The sequence below is a fragment of the Schistocerca piceifrons genome, chromosome 9, assembly GCF_021461385.2.
Source record: "Schistocerca piceifrons isolate TAMUIC-IGC-003096 chromosome 9, iqSchPice1.1, whole genome shotgun sequence".
Taxonomy (NCBI): Eukaryota; Metazoa; Arthropoda; class Insecta; order Orthoptera; family Acrididae; genus Schistocerca; species Schistocerca piceifrons.
Window position 1 is genome coordinate 117,012,794 of NC_060146.1, and position 25,675 is coordinate 117,038,468.

Below are 25,675 nucleotides of genomic sequence, written 5' to 3' on the forward strand. Positions count from 1 at the left end.
TCCAAACTCATCATTCGAAAATTATGAGGTTGTCCTATATTTGCATATTAAACTCTTGCTGCTAAGTTCAACATTTTTACATCAATTAATAGGTTGAATATGTGTCATCTTTCACTTACTGATGAAGCTTGGGCTATCGAGGTCAAGAGCAGATTTATTTTGAAGGATTGGGAAGGGTATGTACGGCAAATGATACTTGCACTCCGACAGCTTCAAGACTACCTGATAAGCCGAAGCATCGACCTTGCTTGGACAATCATATGATGTTTGACTCGCACTGTATCTCACAATCGATATGCGAGAAACTACGAACTAGCCACCTCAATGGTCTATCGCTCTGTTCAAAATCTGACAATTTTGTGAAGCACAGAAGGACATAGAATCTAATACTACAAACTCTTGTTGTATTTGAACAGACTTGCAATAGAAGTCCTTGTACATGCGTGGATACCGTATACAAACATTTATGGATACCATATACAAACATTTATAGTGCTTGTTAGGTGAAGTTAACATTGAAAGGCAAAAATGTTGCCCTTCAAAAAACATTACTCAATTCTGAATGCAAGTCAGCAGTTTATTTGATTATGAGATACTGTAATGATTTACCAAGTGGGTTGCAAATGAGAAATTTGGTTATTATTCAAGTATTAGAATACCAGATAAAATCATCACCACGTTTTAATCAGCTTTGACACAATATGGTGACATTCAGATGAAATAAGAACAAGAAAGAAAATTAATGCAGAATTAAATGTTTTTAAAAAAAATTAATCATATTAAACTGTCTATAATCACTAGTATAGACTATAGGAGCAAGAACCATCATAGAGACAGTACCAACAAAAATCACTGGATCACAGGACGAGCAAAAGTTTGAGAATTATACTAATTGTGTCTGTGACCTTTTATACGTACCAGTACATCAAAAAAGTTTTGCATCACCTCGGTTCCGTAACATGTACAGAAAATTGTGTGTGTGTGTGTGTGTGTGTGTGTGTGTGTGTGTGTGTGTGTGTGTGTGTGTGTGTGTGTGAGAGAGAGAGAGAGAGAGAGAGAGAGAGAGAGAGAGAGAGAGAGAGAGAGAGATCAACATAAACATCACTTCTGCCCTTTTTATTGCTCATGAAAACCACACATTGCATGTTGTACCACCATACAGCGAGGCCTTCAGAGATGGTGGTCCAGACTGCTGTACACATCGGTACCTCTAATACCTCTTGCGCTGATGCATGCCTGTCTTTGTCATGGCATACTATCCATAAGCTCACAAGGCACTGTTGGTCCAGATTGTACCACTCCTCAATGGTGATTCATTGTAGATACCTCAGCGTTGTTGGTGGGTCACGTCGTCCATAAACAGCCCTTTTAAATCTACCTCAGGCATGTTTGACAGGGTTCATGTCTGGAGAACATCCTGGCCACTCTAGTCACACGATGTCATTATCCTGAAGGAAGTCATTCACAAGATGTGCACGATGGGGACACGAGTTGTCATCCATGAAGACAAATGCCTCGCTAATAAGCTGCCAATATTGTTGCACTATCGGTCGGAGGATGGCATTCATTCACATATCGTGCAGCCATTACGGCGCCTTCCATGGCCAACAGCAGCATACGTCAGCCCCACATGATGCCACTCCAAAATAGCAGGGAATCTCCACCTTGCTGCACTCGGACAGTGTGTCTAAGGCATTCAGCCTGACTGGGTTGCCTCCAACCAAGTCTCCGACGTTTGTCTGCTTGAAGGCACATGCGACACTCATCAGTCAAGAGAAAGTGATGCCAATCCTCAGTGGTCCATTCAACATGTTGTTGGGTTCATCCGTACCGTGCTGCACAGTGTCATGGTTGCAAACATGGACCTCGCCATGGACGTCCGGAGTGAAGCTGCATATCATGCAGCTTATTGCACACAGTTTGAGTCTCAACACAACGTCCTGTAGCTGGGTGGAAAGCATTAGTCAACATGGTGGTGTTGCTGTCAGGGTTCCTCCGAGCCATAATCCATAGGTAGCGGTCATCCACTGCAGTCGTAGGCGGCCTGAGCGAGGCATGTCGTCAACAGTTCCTGTCTCTCTGTATCTCCTCCATGTCCGAATAACATCACTTTGGTTTACTCCGAGATGCCTGGACACTTGGCTTGTTGAGAGCCCTTCCTGGCACAAAGTAACAATGTGGGCACGATCAAACTTCAGTATTGACTGTCTAGGCATGGTTGAACCATGGACAACACGATCCGTGTACCTCCCTCCTGGTGGAATGACTGGAACTGATTAGCTGTCGGACCCCCTCTGTCTAATAGGCACTGCTCATGCATGGTTGTTTACATCTTTGGGCGGGTTTAGTGACATCTTGGAACAGTCAAAGGGACTGTGTCTGTGACACAATATCCACAGTCAACGTCTGTCTTCAGGAGTTCTGGGAACTGGGGCAATGCAAAACTTTTTTTGATGTATGTATATTTATTAGTTGATGTTCTTACATATGCCTTGCACCCTAGAAGATACTGAAGTCCGTGTTTCACAGTTGCTCAGCACAGCATTACAGATGGTTTGGAGGGGGAACAGTGGTACCGACTTAGCTGAGAACCACCATGTGTGCGGGGAGGGAAGGGGAGTAGTGAATGGGTAGAAAATTACAACTTGATGTCAACCATGAGAACCCATACCACTGCAGTCTGCCTGAATCCATTTGAATTGATATTAAAACTGGACAAATACACAACAATGGTATACATTTCTGCAGGATACATTGAAAGTCTATATATTGCTGTAACAATGTTATTGACGCTCACTGTGAGGCGTAACGGGAACAAAAGGGGGTGTGTCAGCCACCAGATCTGCACAGCCAATGAGAGAGCAGCAGGCATACAATACATTTGAAAGCAAGAAACATAGTAACAATCTCACACCAATGCGGAAGTGAAATCTGATATTTAATTGACAAAAAACAGCTGCGTTCTCAAGATCCACTATAACCACAACCTCAGACATTGCAATGTATTCAGAAGAAACCATGAAATGTTTGTTAGGACAAAGATTTAAATGTCTTAACTCCGTTATTAGGATGATGGTGACGTTTAAAAACAGTGATACCAGGGACAACAGGATTAGTAAGCATTAAAGGCAGTGAAGTTAAAAATTAATGTAAACCATTACCTTTTATTTTATTTTTTTTTTGTATTATCAAAATGCAGACAATCAATGAACGGCCAAAGTTTAAGTAAGTGGAACTCCGATTTTGTTTTTCACGATTCTACACCACAAATTCATACCCCCTGCAAAAAAACCCCACAAGAACAACACTAGAAATTCCCTGATTTTACATTTATTCCTAGTAAGGTTTACGTTGATTCTAAGTTCTTATTCAACGTCTCGCTTCACTTCATCCCATTTTCTTCCTACTGACATTTGATGTGACTGAACATGATATAAGTGGCTCAAAAGGCAGATGGTTTGCCCACGGGCAGTGGCAGAATTAAGGGAATATTTTAGGCTGTTGTGGAGAGAGGGAATGCTGATGTAATCCATGATGTATATTAAAAATGAAGAAATTCCTCCAGCTGTATTTAAGGAGTCGACTTTATTTTGGCAAGTTTGTATGGGCCTGAAGATGACGTGTTGTTGTGAAACTAGTTGCCAAAATAAAATCGACACCTTAAATACAGCTGGAGGAATTTCTTCATTTTTAATATAAATTTATACCAGCTGACACCCCACTGTCCTCCATTTCAACTATGGCTGTACAAAGATTAATCCATGATTGGTGTTGCCAACACAACTTGCAACATTTAGCTTCACCGCACAATTATGTTACAACCACTGCTAGGTTGCAGTGGTAATAGAAAAACAAGGCACTCAACACAAAGTGCTCTGGACCAAGGCAATATGTGATGAAGTGGGCCAGCCACGACCTTTTCTTGTGCCACTTATAACCGAGCCTCATCTTTTTACCTGTATTTCGAATCTACTGTATTCAGCAACAATACCAATTGTCAACCTTTTAAATTCAAACATTTGAGTCTCAAAGGACATGCTCGGTCATAATAAAGAAAATGTTGTCCATTTCCGGCTAGTGAACTCTTATTGGCTGGCAATTTGTTAAGTCACTCAATAGCCAGTTGAGTGACTGCACCACACTAACATATGTAAAATGAGCTCAGCTACTGGATCTGTGAAGAGAGGGAATGGCCCTTGGTGACAAGAGTGCAATTAGGGGTGAAATTTTTCGAAGTGCTGAAAATATACTTTTCATGCAGATGATGTGCTATGACAGAGATGTCACACGGAAATAGAACAAAGGTTTTGTGACAGCACATTTTATAGAGTTTCATGTTCAAATCTGACATGATACAATTACAACAACTACATACATTACTTATGTATATATTTTGCACCACACACACCACACGCTGTAGATCTTAAAGATTGACAGCAGTGATAGAGGGCATGAAGCAAAACTGTAGTACCTGTGCTTTCTTTCAAATTAACTTTTTGCACAGTCTACAGAAATTCACTGGTGGGGAAGCAAATCATTTTTTCCATGAGTCTGTTTCTCTCATCAAGCCTAAAATAACACTAACTGTGGTGAGCATATGAAGTGCGGCTCATGAGAAAAGCATTAAACAATAACAGCAATGGTGACAAAGTATGTCATTAAGCAGATGTCTGCATTTATGCTTATGGTTTAAAGACTTAGATGCTGTGATGCTTTTGTTTAATTCAACATGTTCATCAATTTTTGCTTTTTTTCTGGGTGAGTACTAAGAATGATCTCTCAAAAATGCATATTTCAAATGTATAGTTTGTAGTCACAGCATGTCTGAAAACTGCTCGATTACCTTGTACCTAGATAGAATTTCACTTTTTTGATGAGTTTTTACTTGCTGTTACACATGTGTAATTTTTAAGAACTGATGAAAATCGTTACCACAAATTACCATATAAACATTGTATTGTACATTTAATTACTTCACTTACGCAGGTTTTATACAAAGTATTGGAGAGGATAGCTATTTTTAATCATGTATGACAATTACATGAGTTTTTGCTCATATTTAGGGGGTTTTAACATTTTTCTCCATTTTGTATTTTTTAAGTCTGCATCACACGAAAACGTAAAAAAGGGCTTCACTGGAGTTATAATGCCACCATTTAAGGCAGACACATACTGCCACTAAAACAATTTGTAATTTTGATTAGTCTGAAAATGTTATTTAAAATATTTCTCAAGGAGACTCTTACAAAAGAAAGGGGGTCGTCTTTTACTGTGGTAAATATCAACAATGTAGGAAAAGAGATTGCTACTTACCATAAAGAAGACACTTCAAGTTGCAGACAGGCACAATTAAAAGACACTTACATAAAACTTTCAGCCACAGACTTACGCACACGCGGAGAGGTGGGAAGCATCACGTGGGACGTCCCTCATTTCACGCCACGATGATAGGTAATTAAAGCCCCAGTGAAGGATGTGGTTCAATTGTTCCAGTCTGGAGTGGTAACTGGACGATGAAGGGGACACACCTATGTGGGACGTTCTTGGTGGTGGTGGGAGGATTAGGAGTGTGAGGGGAAATGGCATGCGAGATCTGTCTGCAGACTAGTTCTGGAAGGCCTTGGTGAGGCACTCGGCTTACTGAGCAAGGAAGTTCTTGTTACTGCAGATACGCAAGCCCCATGTGGCCAGGCTGCATGGGAGGGATGTTTTGGTGTGAAAGGGATAACAGCTGTCAATATGCAGGTTGTTGGTGGGTTTAACCTGGACAGAGACGTGAACGGAGCCACCAGAGAGGAGGAGGAGGAGGAGGAGGTAAACACTCTGGTAAATATGGTAGTTACCTGGTAGATTTTACAGAGTATATAATGATCCTTTGTCTTCTCTCTATCAATTGACAGACTGATGATGACTACTGGTTGCTCAAAGCCAGTTACTTGTGACTGTTGCACCGTGTGTGTGTGTGTGTGTGTGTGTGTGTGTGTGTGTGTGTGTGTGTGTGTGTGTGTGTGTGTGTGTGTGTGTTTTATGCAGGAAGGGGGGGGGGGCACTTAGAATGGACTGGGGGAGGGGGGGGGGGAGGGGAGTTAGAGGTGGATACATAAAACAGTTGGCTTTGTTCTGTAACATAATGAAAATGTGGCCTGTGTTATGTGCACAAAAAAGCAGAATATGGAGAATATTTCTTTTGCGTCTATCTGTTTTTTGGCTGTAAGCTGTGATGACTGATCTGTAGCTTAGGCTGAATTATAGGTTAGTTTGAAAGGTGATAGGTTGTGAGGCAGTGAAGCCAAAAAAATGTGAATGTGAAATCTGAGTTGTGGTAATATACTCATCTGTACAGCATCCTGAGGTCTAGGTTGGAAAGTGACAATTAGGTCGTCAGTTGGCAAAGTGGTATCAAACATTTCAGTTAATCCCACAAAATAACAAAACTATCCCAATCAAGATCTATTCTCATCACAAAATTGTTCAAGTTGGAAAGCTGTCCACTTCTGCAGTGTTCTGTGCATCCACCTCCACCAGTTGTTGGCAGCCAAGAAGATTGGTGGGTACCTGTTCTCTTCCACCCTGCACTGTTGCCACACTTTAGTGGTGACACAGTCATTCATTGTTGTTCACAGCAACGTTTTGTAAGAACTTACAGTTTACATAAGCAAACTGAATCTCCTCCACATTAGCCTGCCTCTCTCTCTGCATGAAATACCTTCGCAACATGACATACACTGTAATATAAATTAATATAAGAGGACTCATTAAAAAATTGCAGACCTGCTTTCTTGTTTTCCTTCTCCTCTCCCTTCCTCTCAATCATGGAGGCAACGGTCTTCTTGGATTTTTGTGATTCCTCAAAAGTTCTCATCTGTTTGGGGAGTTTTGCTTGCTGCTTCCCCCACTGCTCAGCAGCAGCAAGAACTGCTCGGTACGTGTCACTGAAGTCAAAGTCCTGCAAACGTGAAAAGTAATTAAGTAAATTATCTTCTGTGGTACACTAAACAAATTAGATTTATTTCCAGACATAGATTTAACTTTGCAGATATCTGAATAAATTTTTGCATTTACTGTTCAAGTAGACTACATCCACATAAAATACCACTGCTGTCAAGGTAGAATTATTATATAGTTCTCTTTTCAGATAGCTTCTTACATCTATGCAAAATGAAATCCTTGACAGAGGGCAAACTTGTGCAATCATCAGTAGAGGTGGCGACACAGATAAAGAACTCTGCTTGTATTCTGAATATTGTTGTTCAAATCCACATCAAGGCATCTTCCCAGGTTTTCCTAAAACACTTAAATTGAATCATGACATTATAACCTCAACATGCCACAGCCTATTCCTATCCCATTCTTTCTTCAAGTTGGCCAGCATATCAGATAAAACGACACTTATGTGAATTTGACTTACGACTATTAGTTTTTAAACAGACTAGGACTCAAATGGCAATTTGCCATATTAATTGACATTACTTCACAAAATGAGCTATTCGGGCACAACTAGTGGGCTGATACAAAACTCTGGTGTGTTGCTTCTTCTATTCTACCTAGACTATGAGCCTTTTGTTTCCAGTCTCCACCCAACAAAGTAACATGTAGTTTAAAAAGCTTGAGTTTCTTTCGTAATTCTAGTGTAGCTGTTTAACAACTGCGTATGTATAGAAAGGAGAAGTCACCTCAGGAAACTAAAATTACAAGGAAACAAACTCTGTCCAGTACTTACCAGTAGCTTCAGGAAGTGAAATTTCAAGTACTGCTAACAGACATTTTAAAGCAGGAAAAGGTATACTTATATTTTGGAACAGTTAGTTTCTTCCTTAAGGAGAATGGAGTTTTAAGTATAGGAAAATTGGGCTAGAAGGATAGGTCACTCAGGTTGTAGAGAACCTACCTACTGCACAGATAAAGGAAGAGAGAGTAAGAGATCAAAGACACCACATTAGAAAACACTATTCCAATGATGACAAGACTGTATGGCGAGGACAATACAAAAATATCCTAGCGACATTAGAAAACACAGGTTAAGATTCAATGGATACGTTAAAAGAACAAACCCAAACAGATCACAAAATGAATAGTCTAATTCTTTAAGAACAGGAGGAGGGTCAAAATGGGCAATGGATCAGCAAGACCAAAAGTAATCTGAAATTGGCAGAAATTACACTAGAAGACATCCACAACTGCAAAATTTCCAGGTCCAAAAGCCACAAAAGGCGAGCCGACTAAGAGGAAAAAGCCAAAGAAGAATACTGGAACAACATATTCTGACAATGAGAAAGGAAGCCCACAGAAAGAGAATGAAAGAAATATGGGCTCAAAGTAAGGCAAAAGACCACCTCTAAGTACTTTCTGTAGTCCTCAAGAGACCATTCACAAATCATAGTAGTGATGATGCCACAACACATGAGAGGCTGCTACTCAGGTAGATGACTGTACATGGGACGCATACAAGGTTTTTTTTTTTTTAGATTAGATGACTCAATCCAATTCAGACAATGAAAGCTGTAGGAAAAACAGAAGAATCAGTGTAAGATCAAAAGCAATGCCTCCCACAGGTGAGAGTATTAAAATCCTAATTTCTGAATCATTTGTAACAAATTGCCAGAGTTTGGAGCACTCATGAAAATTGGCAAAGTTCACATAATACTAGGTACAGAAATCGATAACAGTGAGATTTATTGGGAAAATTTAAGCGTATATTGAAAGGATAGGCAAATGGGAAATGGAGGTGGTGCATTTGTCGCAGTAGACAAGTAACTCAAATCCACTGAGGTTGAAATTGAAGCTGCATGTGAGACTGTTCGGACAAGATCCAGTATCGGGACGGGCATACAATTATTACTGGATCCTTCTATCACCCACCAGACTCATCTCCTGATGTACCTGAAAATTTTAGAGAAAACCTCAGTTCAGTAGTAAGTAAGTTCCCCAAACACACTGTAATCACCAGTGGAAGTTGTAATCATCCAACAACTGGGAGATTTACAATTTTGGTATTGGTGGGTGGGACAAGACACCCTGTGAAACTATACTAAATGCTCTCTCTGAAAACTACCTAGAACAGATAGATAGGAGTCCCACTCCTGATGCAAATATATTGGATCTGATGGCAACAAACAGATGTGACATCTTTGAGGATGTCCACATTGAAACTTATCAGTGACCATGATGCAGTTGTGGCAACAATGATTACCAAAGTACAAGGGACAACTAAAACAAGTAGAAAGATACATATTTTCACATAACTAGATAAAACCAATAGTGTCATATCTCAATGAGAATCTTTAAACTTTCGGCACAGGGCAGAAATATATAGAGGAACTCTGCCTCAAGTTTAAAAGAGTAGTTGATCATGCAGTGGATAGATATGTTCCCAGTAGAAGAGATCGGAATGGCAGGGAATCTCCACGGTATACAGCCACGGTAAAGAAACTCCTAAGGAAACAGAGATTACAGGATAACAGGTTTAAGACAATGTGTAGGCTACAGATAGAGAGGCTGGTTGAAACACGTTTGACTGTCAAGAGAGCAATATGTGATGCCTTCAATAACTAATGTAGCAGAATACTGTCAAGTGGTCTTTCACAGCGCCCAAAGAAATTCTAGTTGTTCGTAAAGACTGTCAGTGGCACCAAAGTCAATGTCCAGAACCTAGCAAAAGAGACAGGAACTGAAATTGAGGGTAGCAAAGCAAAAGCTGAAATGCTTAACTCAATTTTCGAATGTTCCTTTATAAAGGCAAACCCAGAGGAGTCCCCCAAATTAATCCTTATACCACTGAAAAGATTAATGAAATAAATATTAGTGTCAGTGGTGTTGAGAAACATCTGATATCATTAAAACTGAACAAAGCTCCAGGGCCCAATGGAATCCATGTCAGATTCTATACTGAATTTGCAGTTGAATTAGCCACTCTTCCAACTGTGATTTATTTTAGATCCTTCAAAGAAAAAAACCACGCTTAGTTCTTGGAAAAAAAGCACAGGTCACACCCATCTACAAGAAGGGTAATAGAAGTGATACACAAAACTACATTCCACTATCCTTGACATCAATTTGTTGCAGAATCTTATAACATATCCTGAGCTCAAACATAATGAGGTATCTCGAATGGAATGATCTCCTCAGTGCCAGCCAGCACAGATTCCAAAAACATCGACCACATGAAACCCAACTAGCACTTTTCTCAAAAGACATACTGACAGCTTCGGATCATGACAGTCAGGTGGATGCAGTATTTATGGACTTGCAAGAAGCATTGGACTCTGTACCACACCTACACTTATTGTCAAGAATACAATCATATGGGGTAGCAAGTGAAATTTGTGACTGGATTGAGGACTTTTTGGTAGGGAGGATGCAGCCTGTTATCACTGTCAGATGTAGAAGTAACTTCAGTTGTGCCCCCGGGAAGTGTGATGGAATCCTTGCTATTAATTTTGTTTATTAATGACCTCGCAGAAAATAATAGTAACCTTAGACTTTTTGCAAATGATGCAGTTGTTTATAAAGAAGCATTGTCTGAAAGAAGCTGAATAAATATGCAGTTGATCTGTATAAGATTTCAAAGTGGTGTGGCGATTAGCAACTTGCTTTAAATGTTCAGACATGTAAAACTGTACACTTCACAAAACGAAAAAAATTATAGTAACCTACGACTAGAATATCAATATGTCACTGTTCGAATTAGCCAACTCATACAAATACTTGGATGTCAAACACTGTAGGGACATGAAATTGAATGATCACATAGGTACAATTGTGGGAAAAAGCATGTGGCAGACATCGGTTGAGTGGTAGACCATTGGGGAAGCACAATCAGTCTACATAGGAGATTGCTTACAAATCACTCGCACAACCGGTTCTAGAATATTGCTTGAATGTGAGGGATCCATACCAGACAGGACTAACAGGAGATACTGAATGTTTACAAAGAAGGGCAGCTCGAATAGTCACAGACATGTTTAATCTGTAGAAGTGTGTCACAGAGGTACTGAAGGAATTGAACTGTCAGACTCCTGAGGATAAGAGGTCACCTATCCCGAAAAAGGCTTTTTAAGTTTCAAGAACCGGTTTTAAATGATGACTCTTAGAAATATACTAGGCCTCCTGCAAATTGCTCACACAGAGGCATTCAAACAATCATTCTTCCCGTGTTCCACAAGTGAATGAAACAGGAAGAAACCCTAATAACCGGCACAATGGGACGTTCCTTCTGCCATGCACCTCACAATAGTTAGCAGAGTATTGGAGTGGGTGTTTATCTTATACTGCAGGCATCATTTAAGAAGGGATTTTTCTTAATTCCGCCCCCTAAGCAAGTGAACCGGTAGATGAAAGGTTTTGAGAATATACCTGTGTCAAGACAATTTTGAACCTGGAACAATGAAAATCAGTATTTGGTTTCTTGGTCAGAAAAAAATAAAATAAAATAAAAATGTGTTTCTATGTTTTTGGAAATTTTTTGGGGAAAAAAATCTCTTTTAAAGGACTACTACAGTATTTTTAAAGCTACATTTATGAAAACTGGTATTGACTTCTCGGTAAGCAATAAAAATAATACCTGTTTCAGTGTTTTTGGAACTCCTAAGTGGGTGAAATAGTGAATGAAAATATGCTGTTGTATGAGGACTGTTGAAAAAATTCCGAAACTTTGTCCACAAAATTTTTCTGTGCTTAGCTTCTACTTCGAAATACTCTCCTCCACCATTGGTGCACCACTGACAATGCCATTTCCACTTCCTGAAGCACTCTTTCTATGCCACTTGCTGGATCGCCTCAAGCACTGTCTGCGAATTTTCTTTTATCTGGTCTATCATTGCAGATCTTCATCCTTCAATGGCGTTTTCAACTTTGGAAATAAATAACAAAAAGTCTGCAGAGGCCAGGCAGGTGTGGAGAGTACACGGGATGAGGCAGCACAGTGATTTCATTTTTTGTGCAATAGTTATGCACCTGCAGGGATGAACATGCGAGTGCATTATTGTGATGCAAGAACCACGAGTTTTCTTACCATGTTTCAGGCTATTTCCTTTTCACCTTTTCTCGCAGGCATTGCAACACGTACCGATAGTACCTTTGATTAACATTTTGTCTCTGTAGCATGAATTCATGATGAACTAGTTCTTCAAAGCCAAAGAAAACTATCAGCATGGGTTTGACATTTTACCTGAGTTGACAAGCTTTTTTTGGTCTTTGAGAACTTTCCCAACCCATTGTGAAGATTGAACCTTTGTCTCAGCATCATAACTGAAGACCCACATTTCATCACCATTTATGATTCTCTTAGGGAACATCTCATTCTTATTTGCATGATCCCAAAGCTCTTCATACAGTGTTAGGTAAAGGTCTTTCTGGTCTTGACTCATGAACCGTGGAACGAACTTGACGGCAACACGATGCATAACAAGATGCTGTAATCAGGATTTCGTGATATGATCCAACTTAATTGTTACGTTCTTCTGCAATCTCTCAGACAGTCAGTCTACGACTGGCATGCACAATTTCATTGCCGTTCCTGATGTGAGCATTGTTGGTAAATGTTGAAGAGCGTCCGGAATGAGGATCATCTTTAACTTCTGTCCAGCTATTTTTTAGCTATCACTGTAGGCTTCCTGCAAAATTTGGTGTGCCTCTGTAAAGATTTTCTTGAGTCATATGCAAAATTTAATGCAGCCACATTGCTCCTCTAACTCTGCCATCTAGAAAGTCGCCAACTTTGTGACACAATGTCCTACTGAATACAACACTGAACAAGAACTAACAGACATACTGTAATGTAATGGACCATCAGAAATAAGATTTATCTAAAGCATAGATTACGATACCCGTAGCAAAGAACTGAAGTAATTTCATGACTGTATTATGTTGCCAAAAAACGTGCTCAATTTATTAATTTAATTATGAATATGTTCTTTTGTAACAACTAATGAACTTGTTTAAGATGATTACATATCTTTGGAGTGTATAAGGTAAGTAGACCAAAGAGGCTAAGAAGCAGGAATATTTGTAACTTTTGGACACATGTTGGCTTGCCCGTCAGTTCTTTTTCAATCTTGGAGGAAGACAGTCGTGCCTTTGTAACCAGTGATGTATAACGGAGTTAGATAATCAATGTTGATAGTAAAAATGTTAGAAAGTGCAAACTTACATTGCAAATAGTGTAGTTCAAAACAAAAAGTTTGAATAAATATAATGTTTAGCAAAAAATATTTCCAGTCCGGTGGAGTTTGTTTAAAGAGAAGAAAAACCAGGCCATGCTTGATGTTGGAATGATCATTCTGCATACAAAGAAAATTATGAAACCCCCTAAACAAACAAGATGTGCAGTTATTGGGTATGTAATCTTTCAGCGACTACTAGCAAATTTGCGCTGGGACTGGACTTATTTCCATTCAAACAGTTTATTGGATGAAAACCAATAAAATGTGGTGAGAGTGCTGTCCTACCACACTATACCATGTAAGTTTCTATAAACAATTCTTCAGTTATTTAAGAAACCAGTAAGGTAACAACCAGTACAATATGACAATGAAACTTCTGGCAGTTAACATTCCTCCACATACCAGTGTTCAAAGTGTAACGACATTTTGCTCCAACACATCACTGATGTGAAATTACGAATGTTCCAGAATTTTTTGAACAGACCTTGTATTAAAACATTTTTAAAGCTAAATCTATGACAACTGATGCAATTTGTGAACTAAGTCAAAGAACGCTTGTCAGAATTGCATAGAAAAAGAAACGGCTCTTTAATACATTTATTTTCAGTAGGCCTAATCCACGTTTATAAAACAATTTCTGTTGTGATTACTATGGAACTGCAAGCAAACCAGTTGGCACTAAGGTAATAAACAATAACAACAATAATAATAGAAACAATAATAAAAAATTGAATTAATAATGAAACATTAAAAGAAGGGGACAGGGGGAAACGAGCAACCATCAGACCCTGTCTAGAACAGTGCCAATGTAAAACCCAAAGTGATCCTCCTCTTCTTTTGACTCAATATATGCCAAGAGTTCCAAACTTCCAGTATAATTTCCGCTTGCTTCATTGAACCTTACTCAAAAGGAGTAAGGAACTATCTGTGGCCTGAATGCAGACAACTTTATCATCACTGGCCCTGCACACAAAGGCTTCACTACTCCGGTATTTGACCACAGGGATTATGTAGCAGAGGGCTTCTTCAGTTTTCTGCAACTCAAGATACTGAACTGTTCTTAATGACACCATTACTTCCACTCAGACAGAATGACAAATATCGCTTAAGATTATAGGACCGTCATAAAGACTCACAAATGCTCCTTTCAACTCATGACCCCTCCTGAATCACACCCCCTCTCTTCTACCTATTTCCCAAAATTCATAAAAACAACTATCCCCCTCACTGTTCCACTACAGCAGTCTTCAAACCCCTACCAAATGCATACCAGGTCCTATAAACTGACACTTCCTGAAAGTCTCAAATCCATTTCCATACCTCTCCCAATCTAAACCTTCCTTGTCAATGCAATCTGATGTTCCTCGGACCCCTTCATTCCACTGAACATAGGTCACTAGTTGTGATGAATTTGTTCACACAAGATTTTGACAAGAAGGCCATGGAGCAAGTCCAGCTAAAGCCAAACTGTTTCTACCACTATGTGAATTGACTAGTGCCATCATGTAGTCACATGGACGGGCCAGTATTAGGTTGATTTCTCCATCACGTCAACTTGTTTCAGTCCAACATATAGTTTACCATGGAGGTGGAACAGGATAGTGAGCTCCATTTCTTGACATTCTGGTCAAACAGAAACCAGATGGCAAATTGGGACAGTTTGTGCACTGATCTGTAGCTACATGCCTTCAATCATCAGCACAACTCCCAGCACGGTGTCTTACACACTCCTGTTCACAGGGCATAACCCACCTACAATTAATACAGTCTCCCAACCAAGCTGAAGCACCTGGAGACCACATTCCAAACCAATGATTACTGCAGCGAGCTGATAAAGTATATATTCAACCAGGTTGTACCTGAACAACACCAGGAAGGAAAGGAGCACAAATCAATAATATGCATCCCATCTGTCAACAATAACTCCAAGAAAGGTAAGCAGAATCTTTGAGCAATGCAACGTCAAATCTGTATTTCACCCAACTCCTATGACCTCACTACTACTAATTTTAACAAAGGACAAACGAGGCCTTCGCAAACCAGGGGCCTACCAAATTCCCTGCCTATACTGCAAGGCATGTATTGGGGAAACTGCATGGTAGAAGGCTGTGAACATGAGCACCACACTGCATTAAGCCAGACCACCAAATCGGACATAGTAGAAAAACTGGCAATGCTGAAGACTGCAACAAAATCAAGACACTTGGGCAATCCTACTTTCCCAGAACCCTGTAGTACCGAGTTGAGAAAAAGCAAAGCATTCTCATACAGTGAGTCCACATCGGCCGACAATACCCAGACACTGTCAACTGCTGTACCCTGCCAAGTGCTGTTACGACCCCCCTTCCCCTCCCCAATCCACCACCAACCACTACTGTTGCTGCAGAGATAGCAACAGAAGTGGAGTGGTGGGAGGGGTAATGGTCAACATATGCAGGACACTGACATGGCCAGAGAACAGTTATCAGGAAGCACCTGAAGATTATAAGAAATCTGTCTGCCAAAGTATCATGGAAAAATCTGAAACTTCCTTGTCAATAGTAATGGAACTCCAGGCTGCAATAAAATCTTACATACATGTGGTCTCTCAGCCTTATACCACCACCCTTCCCAACACTCAAACGAGAGTCATTCACTTACTGTCACTCTTGGCCAATTTCTCCCCTAACCATTATACAGTCAAAAGTACTTTATATTGTGATCAAAGACTGGAATAAAAAAACATTTGGAAAAAAATGTCATTATACAGTACTCCACATTCCATTAGTTGTCTGAGTGAATGCCAGGAAGTGTTTTGACATTTATTCCATCAACTGTGAATTGGCTTTAATCCATCCTTACTTATAATGTTGTCCTACCCTATCTGGGTTGAATCTAGTACTATACTATCTTTAACCTTTACTCTGTTTGATTTTGGGAATTCCCTCTCCTGAAGATAAGTAGTGGCCAGCCATCCTCTCTCAGTATCTGTAATTTATGTTTATTCATGCATCAACGGGATTGTTATGAATCACTCGAGTGAAATTATCAAAGGAGATGAAATTTAAACTGTAACAACTATGATGAAACTAACAAAAGGGGAGGGGGAGAAAGAGAAACTTAAATTTTGTTGCAGCAGGTACAATGACATTAACTGTGGCATTCAGTATGCAGTGTACATATCTAATTTCAAATATTACTACATCATGTTGCTCCTTTTTCTGCATTTTCATTACATTAGTTGACAAAGGTGTAACTGGTAATGGAATTTGAAATTATGTATTTACATTATTTCACTCACTTTGGGTATTGCCTTACTGGTATCGTATATTATTACGTCTCAGCAGTCTGTCGCAAGTGTAAACAAATGAGAACTTAAGACTGTCTGAGGACGGAGGAATGGTGCAGGAGTACAAGCTCTGCTTCCTTTTCACAGGGCTGGCAGGCATCACATGTCCTCTGTGCTATCAGGAATACCAAACTGGCACACGGTCATAGGGATCGCCAATCCCTTCTGACGTTGTGAAAGTCAGACTCAAAACCCGCGATACCAGAATTAGTCAAACTTCCTGGTAGATTAAAACTGTGTGCCGGACCGAGACTCGAACTCGGGACCTTTGCCTTTCGCGGGCAATTGCTCTACCATCTGAGCTACCCAAGCACGGCTCGTGCCCTGTCCTCGCAACTTTACTTCTGCCAGTACCTCGCCTCCTACCTTCCAAACTTTACAGAAGCTCTCCTGCGAACCTTGCAGAACTAGCACTCCTGAAAGAAAGGATACTGCAGAGACATGGCTTAGCGACAACCTGGGGGATGTTTCCAGAATGATATTTTCACTCTGCAGCAGAGTGTGCACCAATATGAAAGTTCCTTTAAAACTGTGTGCCGCACCGAGACTCGAACTTCGGACCTTCGCCTTTCGCAGGCAACTGCTCTACCAGGAGAGCTTCTGTAAAGTTTGGAAGGTAGGAGACGAGGAACTGGTAGAAGTAAAGTTGTGAGGATGGGGCATGAGTCGTGCTTGGGTAGCTGAGGCGATGGAGCACTTGCCCGCGAAGGGCAAAGGTCTCGAGTTCGAGTCTCGGGCCGGCACACAGTTTTAATTTGCCAGGAAGTTTCACATCAGCGCACACTCTGCTGCAGAGTGAAAATCTCATCCTGGCAGAATTAGTCTCTTCACTCATTCCGCAATAAGAAGAAAAATAAATAAGCAATGCATACATTAAACAAAGTGAAGTACATAAAGAATTCTGTAATGGCTACTGTGCAATTGTTCACTGAAGTTGGCAGTGCTGTAAAAGTGGTAGTTTAGGTTCAACTTCCACCTGTTCCTTACACAACCGTAATTCAACCCCCCCCCCCTCCCTCCCCCATAAAAGTAGCAACTGGCCACAGTACAGAAAGGCAGGTAGCAGGGAGCCCAGAGAATGATGAAAAAAATGGCAGCAGGATTTTGGTGTTTAGTGAATGAACCATTGGTGTATTCTTTTATTTGTGACATTATGTTATGTAGCTGGCACTCCATGATGTTTTTGCTTGTATGTTTTAATCGTAAAGCCATTCATGTTCCTTAACAATATGTTGTTGAGTTAATATGGATGGTAGCTTTGACTGTACTGTAAAGTAAACCCACATAAACCTAGTGGAAATGACAGGTGTGAAACTGTTGTTCCATTTCCTGGGACCTAAGTTAGGTTGGAAACCGAGTTTGGATGACAGTTGGCAAAGTCAACAAATGTGTTACGATAAAAAGCAATTTTTTGTGAAGACAGTGGTGGATGACTGATTTAAATCCAAGACTTGGGTTATATTTGAAGGTGAAAATGTGTCTTTTAAATGTTGCATATTCCTTGTTTACAATTATGTCCCGTGTGAAATCTGCTTTTCTACTGTGGTCTGAAATAAAGTTTTTTAATATGTTTCAAGGCCTTAACGACACCATTCCCTTCCCCCTAGTTTGTCAGTTCTTGCTTTCCTAACATTTTGTGTTCATAGATACACAGCACCTTTGGTGTAGGGGGTAGTGTCTTTGATTAGTAATCAAAATGTCTTCGGTCCCGGGATCAAAACCCGCCACTGCTTAAATTTTGATTAATAATCAGCACTGGCGACCGAAGACTTCTGACATGAGAAGTCACCCTCATTCTGCCAACAGCCCTGTCAAAGAGGGAGAAGAGCGGACAGAGGTTCAGGGCACACACTTGTCCTAGGTGTGGGAAACTGCCCCAAAAGGTGGAAGGATCAGCAATGATCAACGGCATGAGGATGCAGAAGGCAATGGAAACCACTGCATTAAAGACACATAATGTGTATCCACAGGACATGTGGCCTGTAACTGAAAAAGTGTCATGATGATCTCTATATTGCTAAAAGATTTTGGAATAGTTCCCCCATTCAAATCTCCTAGAGGGGACTGCGAAGGAGGAGGTGACCATGAGAGAAAGATTCAATAATCAACGAAAGGATAACGTTCTACGAGTTGGGGTGTAGAATGTCAGAAGCTTGAACGTGATAAGGAAACTAGAAAATCTGAAAAGGGAAGTGCAAAGGCTCAATATAGATATAGTAGGGGGTCAGTGAAGTGAAACGGAAAGAAGACAAGGGTTTTTGGTCACATGAGCATAGGGTAATGTCAACAGCAGCCGAAAATTGTACAATGGGAGTACGATTCATTACGAACGGGAAGGTAGGGCAAAGAGAGTGTTACTGTGAACTGTTCTTATCAGAACCGACAACAAACCAATACCGACAACGATAGTTCAGATGTACACGTTGAAGTCGCAAGCTGAAGATGATGAAATAGAGAAAGTGTAGGAGAATATATATATATATAGGGTAATACAATACATAAAGGGAGATGAAACTAATAGTCATGGAGGCTGGAATGCATTTGTAGAGGAAGGAGAAGAAGAAAAGGTTACAGGAGAATATGGGCTTGGGACAAGGAATGAGAGAGGAGAAAGACTAATTGGGTTCTGTAATAAATTTCAGCTAGTAAAAGAGAATACGCTGTTCAAGAATTACAAGAAGAGGAGGTGCACTTGGAAAAGGCTGAATAATATGGGAAGATTTCAGTTAGATTACATCATGAACAGACAGAGATCTGATATCATTTACTGGATTGTAAGGTGTACCATGGGTAACAGAAGATATACTTCAGTTGATTGATGAAAGGAGGAAGCATAAAAATTTTCCAGGAAACTCAGGAATACAGAAATACAAGCTGCTGAGGAATCAGATAAATAGGAAGTACAGGAAGCTAAGATGAAATGGCTGCATAAAAAATATGAAGAAATCAAAAAAGAAATTATGTTGGAAGGACAGACTCACTGTACAGGAAAATCAGAACAACATTCAGTGACATTAAAAGCAAGGGTGGTAACTTGAAGAGTGCAATGGGAATTCCAGTGTTAAATACAGAGGACATAACAGATAGGTTGAAAGAATACACTGAAAGCCTCTATGATGAGGAAGATTTGTTTGATATGATAGAACAAGAAACAGGAGTTGATTTAGAAGAGGTAGGGAATTCACTATCATGATCAAAATTTAAAAGAGCTTTGGAGGACTTAAGGCCAAATAAGGCAGAAGGGATAAGATAACATTCCATCAGAATTTTTAATATCACAAGACTGGCAACATACCATATGACTTTTGGAGAAATATCATCCACACTATTCCAAAGATTGCAAGAACTGACAAGTGCAAGAATTATCGCACAATCAGTTAACAGCTCATGCATCCAAGTTGCTGACAAGAATAACATGCAGAAGAATGGAAAAGAAAATTGAGGATGTGCTAGATGATAAGTTTGGCTTTAGAAAAGGTAAAGGCACCAGAGAGGCAATTCTAATAATGCAGTTGATAATGTAAGCAATTAAGGGTAATGCAGGAGTAGGTTTAATAATGAATAGGAAAATAGGAATGCGGGTAAGCTACTACAAACAGCATAGTGAACGCATTATTTTGGCCAAGATAGATACGAAGCCCACACCTACTACAGTAGTACAAGTTTATATGCCAACTGGCTCTGCAGATGATGAAGAAATTGAAGAAATGTATGATGAAATAAAAGAAATTATTCAGATTGTGAAGGGAGACGAAAATTTAATAGTCATGGGTGACTGGAATTCGAGTGTAGGAAAAGGGAGAGAAGGAAACATAGTAGGTGAATATGGATTGGGGTTAAGAAATGAAAGAGGAAGCCGCCTGGTAGAGTTTTGCACAGAGCACAACATAATCATAACTAACACTTGGTTTAAGAATCATGAAAGAAGGTTGTATACATGGAAGAACCCTGGAGATACTAAAAGGTATCAGATAGATTATATAATGGTAAGACAGAGATTTAGGAACCAGGTTTTAAATTGTAAGACATTTCCAGGGGCAGATGTGGACTTTGACCACACTCTATTGGTTATGACCTGTAGATTAAAACTGAAGAAACTGCAAAAAGGTGGGAATTTAAGGAGATGGGACCTGATTAAACTGAAAGAACCAGAGATTGTACAGAGTTTCAGGGAGAGCATAAGGGAACAATTGACAGGAATGGGGGAAAGAAATACAGTAGAAGAAGAATGGGTAGCTTTGAGGGATGAAGTAGCGAAGGCAGCAGAGGATCAAGTAGGTAAAAAGACGAGGGCTATTAGAAATCCTTGGGTAACAGAAGAAATATTGAATTTAATTTTTGAAAGGAGAAAATATAAAAATGCAGTAAATGAAGTAGGCAAAAAGGAATACAAATGTCTCAAAAATGAGATCGACAGGAAGTGCAAAATGGCTAAGCAGGGATGGCTAGAGGACAAATGTAAGGATGTACAGGGCTATCTCACTAGGGGTAAGATAGATACTGCCTACAGGAAAATTAAAGAGACCTTTGGAGATAAGAGAACGACTTGAATGAATATCAAGAGCTCAGATGGAAACCCAGTTCTAAGCAAAGAAGGGAAAGCAGAAAGGTGGAAGGAGTATATAGAGGGTCTATACAAGGGCGATGTACTTGAGGACAATATTATGGAAATGGAAGAGGACGTAGATGAAGATGAAATGGGAGATATGATACTGCGTGAAGAGTTTGACAGAGCACTGAAAGACCTGAGTCGAAACAAGGCCCCCGGAGTAGACAACATTCCATTGGAACTACTGACGGCCTTGGGAGAGCCAGTCCTGACAAAACTCTACCATCTTGTGAGCAAGATGTATGAAACAGGCGAAATACCCTCAGACTTCAAGAAGAATATAATAATTAAAAATCCCAAAGAAAGCAGGTGTTGACAGATGTGAAAATTACCGAACTATGAGTTTAATAAGTCACAGCTGCAAAATACTAACACGAATTCTTTACAGACGAATGGAAAAACTAGTAGAAGCCAACCTCGGGGAAGATCAGTTTGGATTCCGTAGAAATATTCGAACACGTGAGGCAATACTGACCTTACGACTTATCTTAGAAGAAAGATTAAGGAAAGGCAAACCTACGTTTCTAGCATTTGTAGACTTAGAGAAAGCTTTTGACAATGTTGACTGGAATACTCTCTTTCAAATTCTAAAGGTGGCAGGGGTAAAATACAGGGAGCGAAAGGCTATTTACAATTTGTACAGAAACCAGATGGCAGTTATAAGAGTCGAGGGACATGAAAGGGAAGCAGTGGTTGGGAAGGGAGTAAGACAGGGTTGTAGCCTCTCCCCGATGTTGTTCAATCTGTATATTGAGCAGGCCGTAAAGGAAACAAAAGAAGCATTCGGAGTAGGTATTAAAATCCATGGAGAAGAAATAAAAACTGAGGTTCACCGATGACATTGTAATTCTGTCAGAGACAGCAAAGGACTTGGAAGAGCAGTTGAATGGAATGGACAGTGTCTTGAAAGGAGGATATAAGATGAACATCAACAAAAGCAAAACAAGGATAATGGAATGTAGTCTAAGTCGGGTGATGCCGAGGGAATTAGATTAGGAAATGAGGCACTTAAAGTAGTAAAGGAGTTTTGCTATTTGGGGAGCAAAATAACTGATGATGGTCGAAGTAGAGAGGATATAAAATGTAGGCTGGCAATGGCAAGGAAAGCGTTTCTGAAGCAGAGAAATTTGTTAACATCGACTATAGATTTAAGTGTCAGGAAGTCTTTTCTGAAAATATTTGTATGGAGTGTAGCCATGTATGGAAGTGAAACGTGGACAATAAATAGTTTGGACAAGAAGAGAATAGAAGCTTTCGAAATGTGGTGCTACAGAAGAATGCTGAAGATTAGATGGGTAGATCACATAACTAATGAGGAAGTATTGAATAGGATTGGGGAGAAGAGAAGTTTGTGGCACAACTTGACCAGAAGAAGGGATCGGTTGGTAGGACATGTTCCGAGGCATCAAGGGATCACCAATTTAGTATTGGAGGGCAGCGTGGAGGGTAAAAATCGTAGGGGGAGACCAAGAGATGAATACACTAAGCAGATTCAGAAGGATGTAGGTTGCAGTAGGTACTGGGAGATGAAAAAGCTTGCACAGGATAGAGTAGCATGGAGAGCTGCATCAAACCAGTCTCAGGACTGAAGACCACAACAACAACAACAACAACAACAACAACAACAATGTAAGCAAGACTAAAGAAAAATCAAGACATGTTAACAGGATTTGTCGACCCGGAAAAGCATTAGACAATGAAAAATGGTGCAAAATGTTTGAAATTATGATAAAAATTTGGGTAAGCTATAGGGAGAGAGACAGGTAATACGCAATATGAACAAGAGGCAAGTGGGAATAATAAGAACGGAGCACCAAGAATTAAGTGCTCAGATTAAAAAGGGTTCAATCTGTTCATCGAAGAACCAATGATTGAGGGGAGTGGGGGGGGGGGGGGGGGGGCAATCCGGAGTGGAATTAAAATTCAAAGTGAAAGGATATCAATGATACAATTCACCGATGATAATATTGTTATCCTGAGCGAAAATGAAGAAGAATTACATTATTTGCTGAATGGGATAAACAATCTAATGAGTATGGAGTACGGATTGAGATGAAATTGATGGCAGACAAAAGTAATGATAAGTAGCAGAAATGAGAACAGCGAAAAACTTAACATAAATGATGTTTGGTTCGTGGGGCACTCAACTGCGCGGTCATCAGCACGCGTACAAAGTCCCAATTTTTTCACAGTCCAATTGAGCCACTGTCACAAATGATGATGATGCCAGTCCCCAGGCAGAGAAAAATCCCCACCTGGCCGGGAATCGAACCCGGGACCTGGTGATAACTTCAAGATTGATGGTCACGAAGTAGTTGAAGTTAAGGAATTCTACTAAATAGGCAGCAAAGTAACCAATGATGGCTGGAGCAAGGAGGACATCAAAGGCAGACTAGCACTGGCAAAAATGGTATTCCTCACCAAAAGTAGTCAACTAGTATCAAACACAAGCCTTATTTCGAGGAAGAAATTTCTGAGAATGTACATTTGGAGCACAGCATTGTATGGTAGTGAAACATGGACTGTGGGAAAACCGGAACAGAAGAGAATCGAAGCACTTAAGATGTGGTGCTACAGACAAGTGTTCAAAATTAGAGGCCTGATAAGATAAGGAATGCGGAGGTTCACGCAGAATTGCAGGGGAAAGGAATATGTGGAAAACAATGACAAGGAGATGGGACAGGACGATAGGACATCTGTTAAGACATCATCAGGAAAAGACTTCCATGGTACTAGAGGGAGCTGCACAGCGCAGAAACTGTTGAGGAACGCAGAGATTGGAATACACGGAGCAAATAATTAAGGTCGTAGGTTGCAAGTACTCGGAGATGGAGAGAGAGAGAGAGAGAGAGAGAGAGAGAGAGATCATCATTACTCATTTCTTGAAGCTCTCATCTCTTCCAGGTGAACGATTTCATCAGCCGGTTGACCTGATATGGTATTATTAATTCTAGCTGCAGATTTTAGACGGTAAAAGAGGTATTAGCAGGACTAAGGATGGCAACAAAGGCAGCAGCAGGAGGGAGGAAGGAAACTGCAGTGTAGACAATGATGACGATGACAACACTAACGGCAATGAGAAAAGTGAAATTACCTGCAATATCCTAAATATATCACATTCTCTATGCACATAAAAGAGTATTAAGTGCTGCATCTACTGCAAAACTCTAGACAGCAATACATGTAATATTAATCTGAGATATCCATGTGTTGTACAAACCTGAAAATATTTTCTTTGTTGCAGGTCATTCTTGTATTTGTCACGAAATTCCAAGTGTATATCATTCAGAAATTTGTCTACATATGACAACTGTAGAATTTTTTGGTAAGCGACAACGAAGAGCAATTCAAATTCATTGTCTAATTTATATTTTAATGTGACAGTATTATGGTCAAAGCTATTACTCCCTGTTCTTTCCTGAAAAAGAAAATAAAAGCTATATTAATATTTAAAACCCAGATGTGCACAACCTCTGTACCTCAAGCTATCAACATTTTGAAGTAAAACGTCTGACGAACACTCTTGCAAGTCGTATTAAACTCAGCTGATATACCAGACAAACATAATCTATCATTTTACCCAAATGGAAATTTTCAGCTTCACGAGCGAAGCGTGTATATCGTTTACTTTTGTCTCATCTGATAAACGTGTAGTCTATTAATATTAACCTTAGGCCTACACAAATGACAGTCTGTTGCAAGATACGAAATGTCGGCTAATAACAGCGGCGAAAAAACACGCGAAAACAAAGTAATCAACAGTAACACGAATGTTGCTGTAACATCATAACAGCGGTTTTAAAAACTGCTAAAACGCAATAGGAATAATACACTGAACACCCTCGAGCCAAAATGCGTGTGTTTGACTTTTAGTTTTGACAGCACTGCGCTTACCTAAGGTTAGTTAGCAACAATTTTTAATTGCTATAGTTACATATATAAATACACACAAGTAGAAAAGTCACGCTGTACGAAACATGTATACAAATTTTGGCTACTTACCTGCAACACGACGCTTCGTATAAGCGCATTTACAGATGGTGTAAAAATCTGACTCGTACTTTGAAAATACCAAAGTACGATACCCCCCTTGCTGAATATTGTAAACAGATCCAACATTTTACGCTCTACTGAGACCCTAAAACGCTGCGTTAACAGCTGTTATATATTTATATGTCTTTGGCACACGTCAACTTGTTTCGGAACCGGAAATGACACTGTATGTTGTGTGAGCCTTCATATTGTCTATGCTTCATATTCGCCGCCCCACCTGCTGTATTATCTTTGACGCAATTGATAGAGACGAGAGAATTATTACGTTAAGTAGCACGTGCAGAGGAATACGGAATCTTTCTTTCAATAACAAGAAAGTACAATGACTAAAGATGAAATCAGCGAAATGAATTTGTAGATAGCTTTATAAAGATACCCCAAAAAACATCTGTTTTGTAGAGCTAGTAACATAAGTTACTTAAATCACGTAATGAATTAACATGTGTCGCACAATAAATTAGACAATATGACACAACGTTGAGGTTGGGGCTGTATTACTGCAATGAACGAGATAATACAATATTA

The 25,675-nt window shown here is 39.9% G+C and overlaps 1 protein-coding gene across 2 annotated transcripts in view; it reads right to left on the bottom strand.

Annotated features, from left to right (window-relative positions):
* LOC124717011 (signal recognition particle receptor subunit alpha homolog) overlaps positions 1–25,318 on the bottom strand; it is an 81,614-nt gene extending 56,296 nt beyond the window's left edge. For both annotated transcript variants that reach the window (XM_047243653.1, XM_047243652.1), the window contains exons 1-3: positions 25,100–25,318; positions 24,318–24,515; positions 6,772–6,946 (exon numbers count right to left, since the gene is read on the bottom strand). In XM_047243653.1, coding sequence (XP_047099609.1) covers positions 6,772–6,946; positions 24,318–24,515; positions 25,100–25,216 — 490 coding nt within the window. In that variant the 5' untranslated portion in view covers positions 25,217–25,318. The remainder of the gene's footprint in view (positions 1–6,771; positions 6,947–24,317; positions 24,516–25,099) is intronic.
* Between the last annotated feature and the right edge of the window lie 357 nt (positions 25,319–25,675).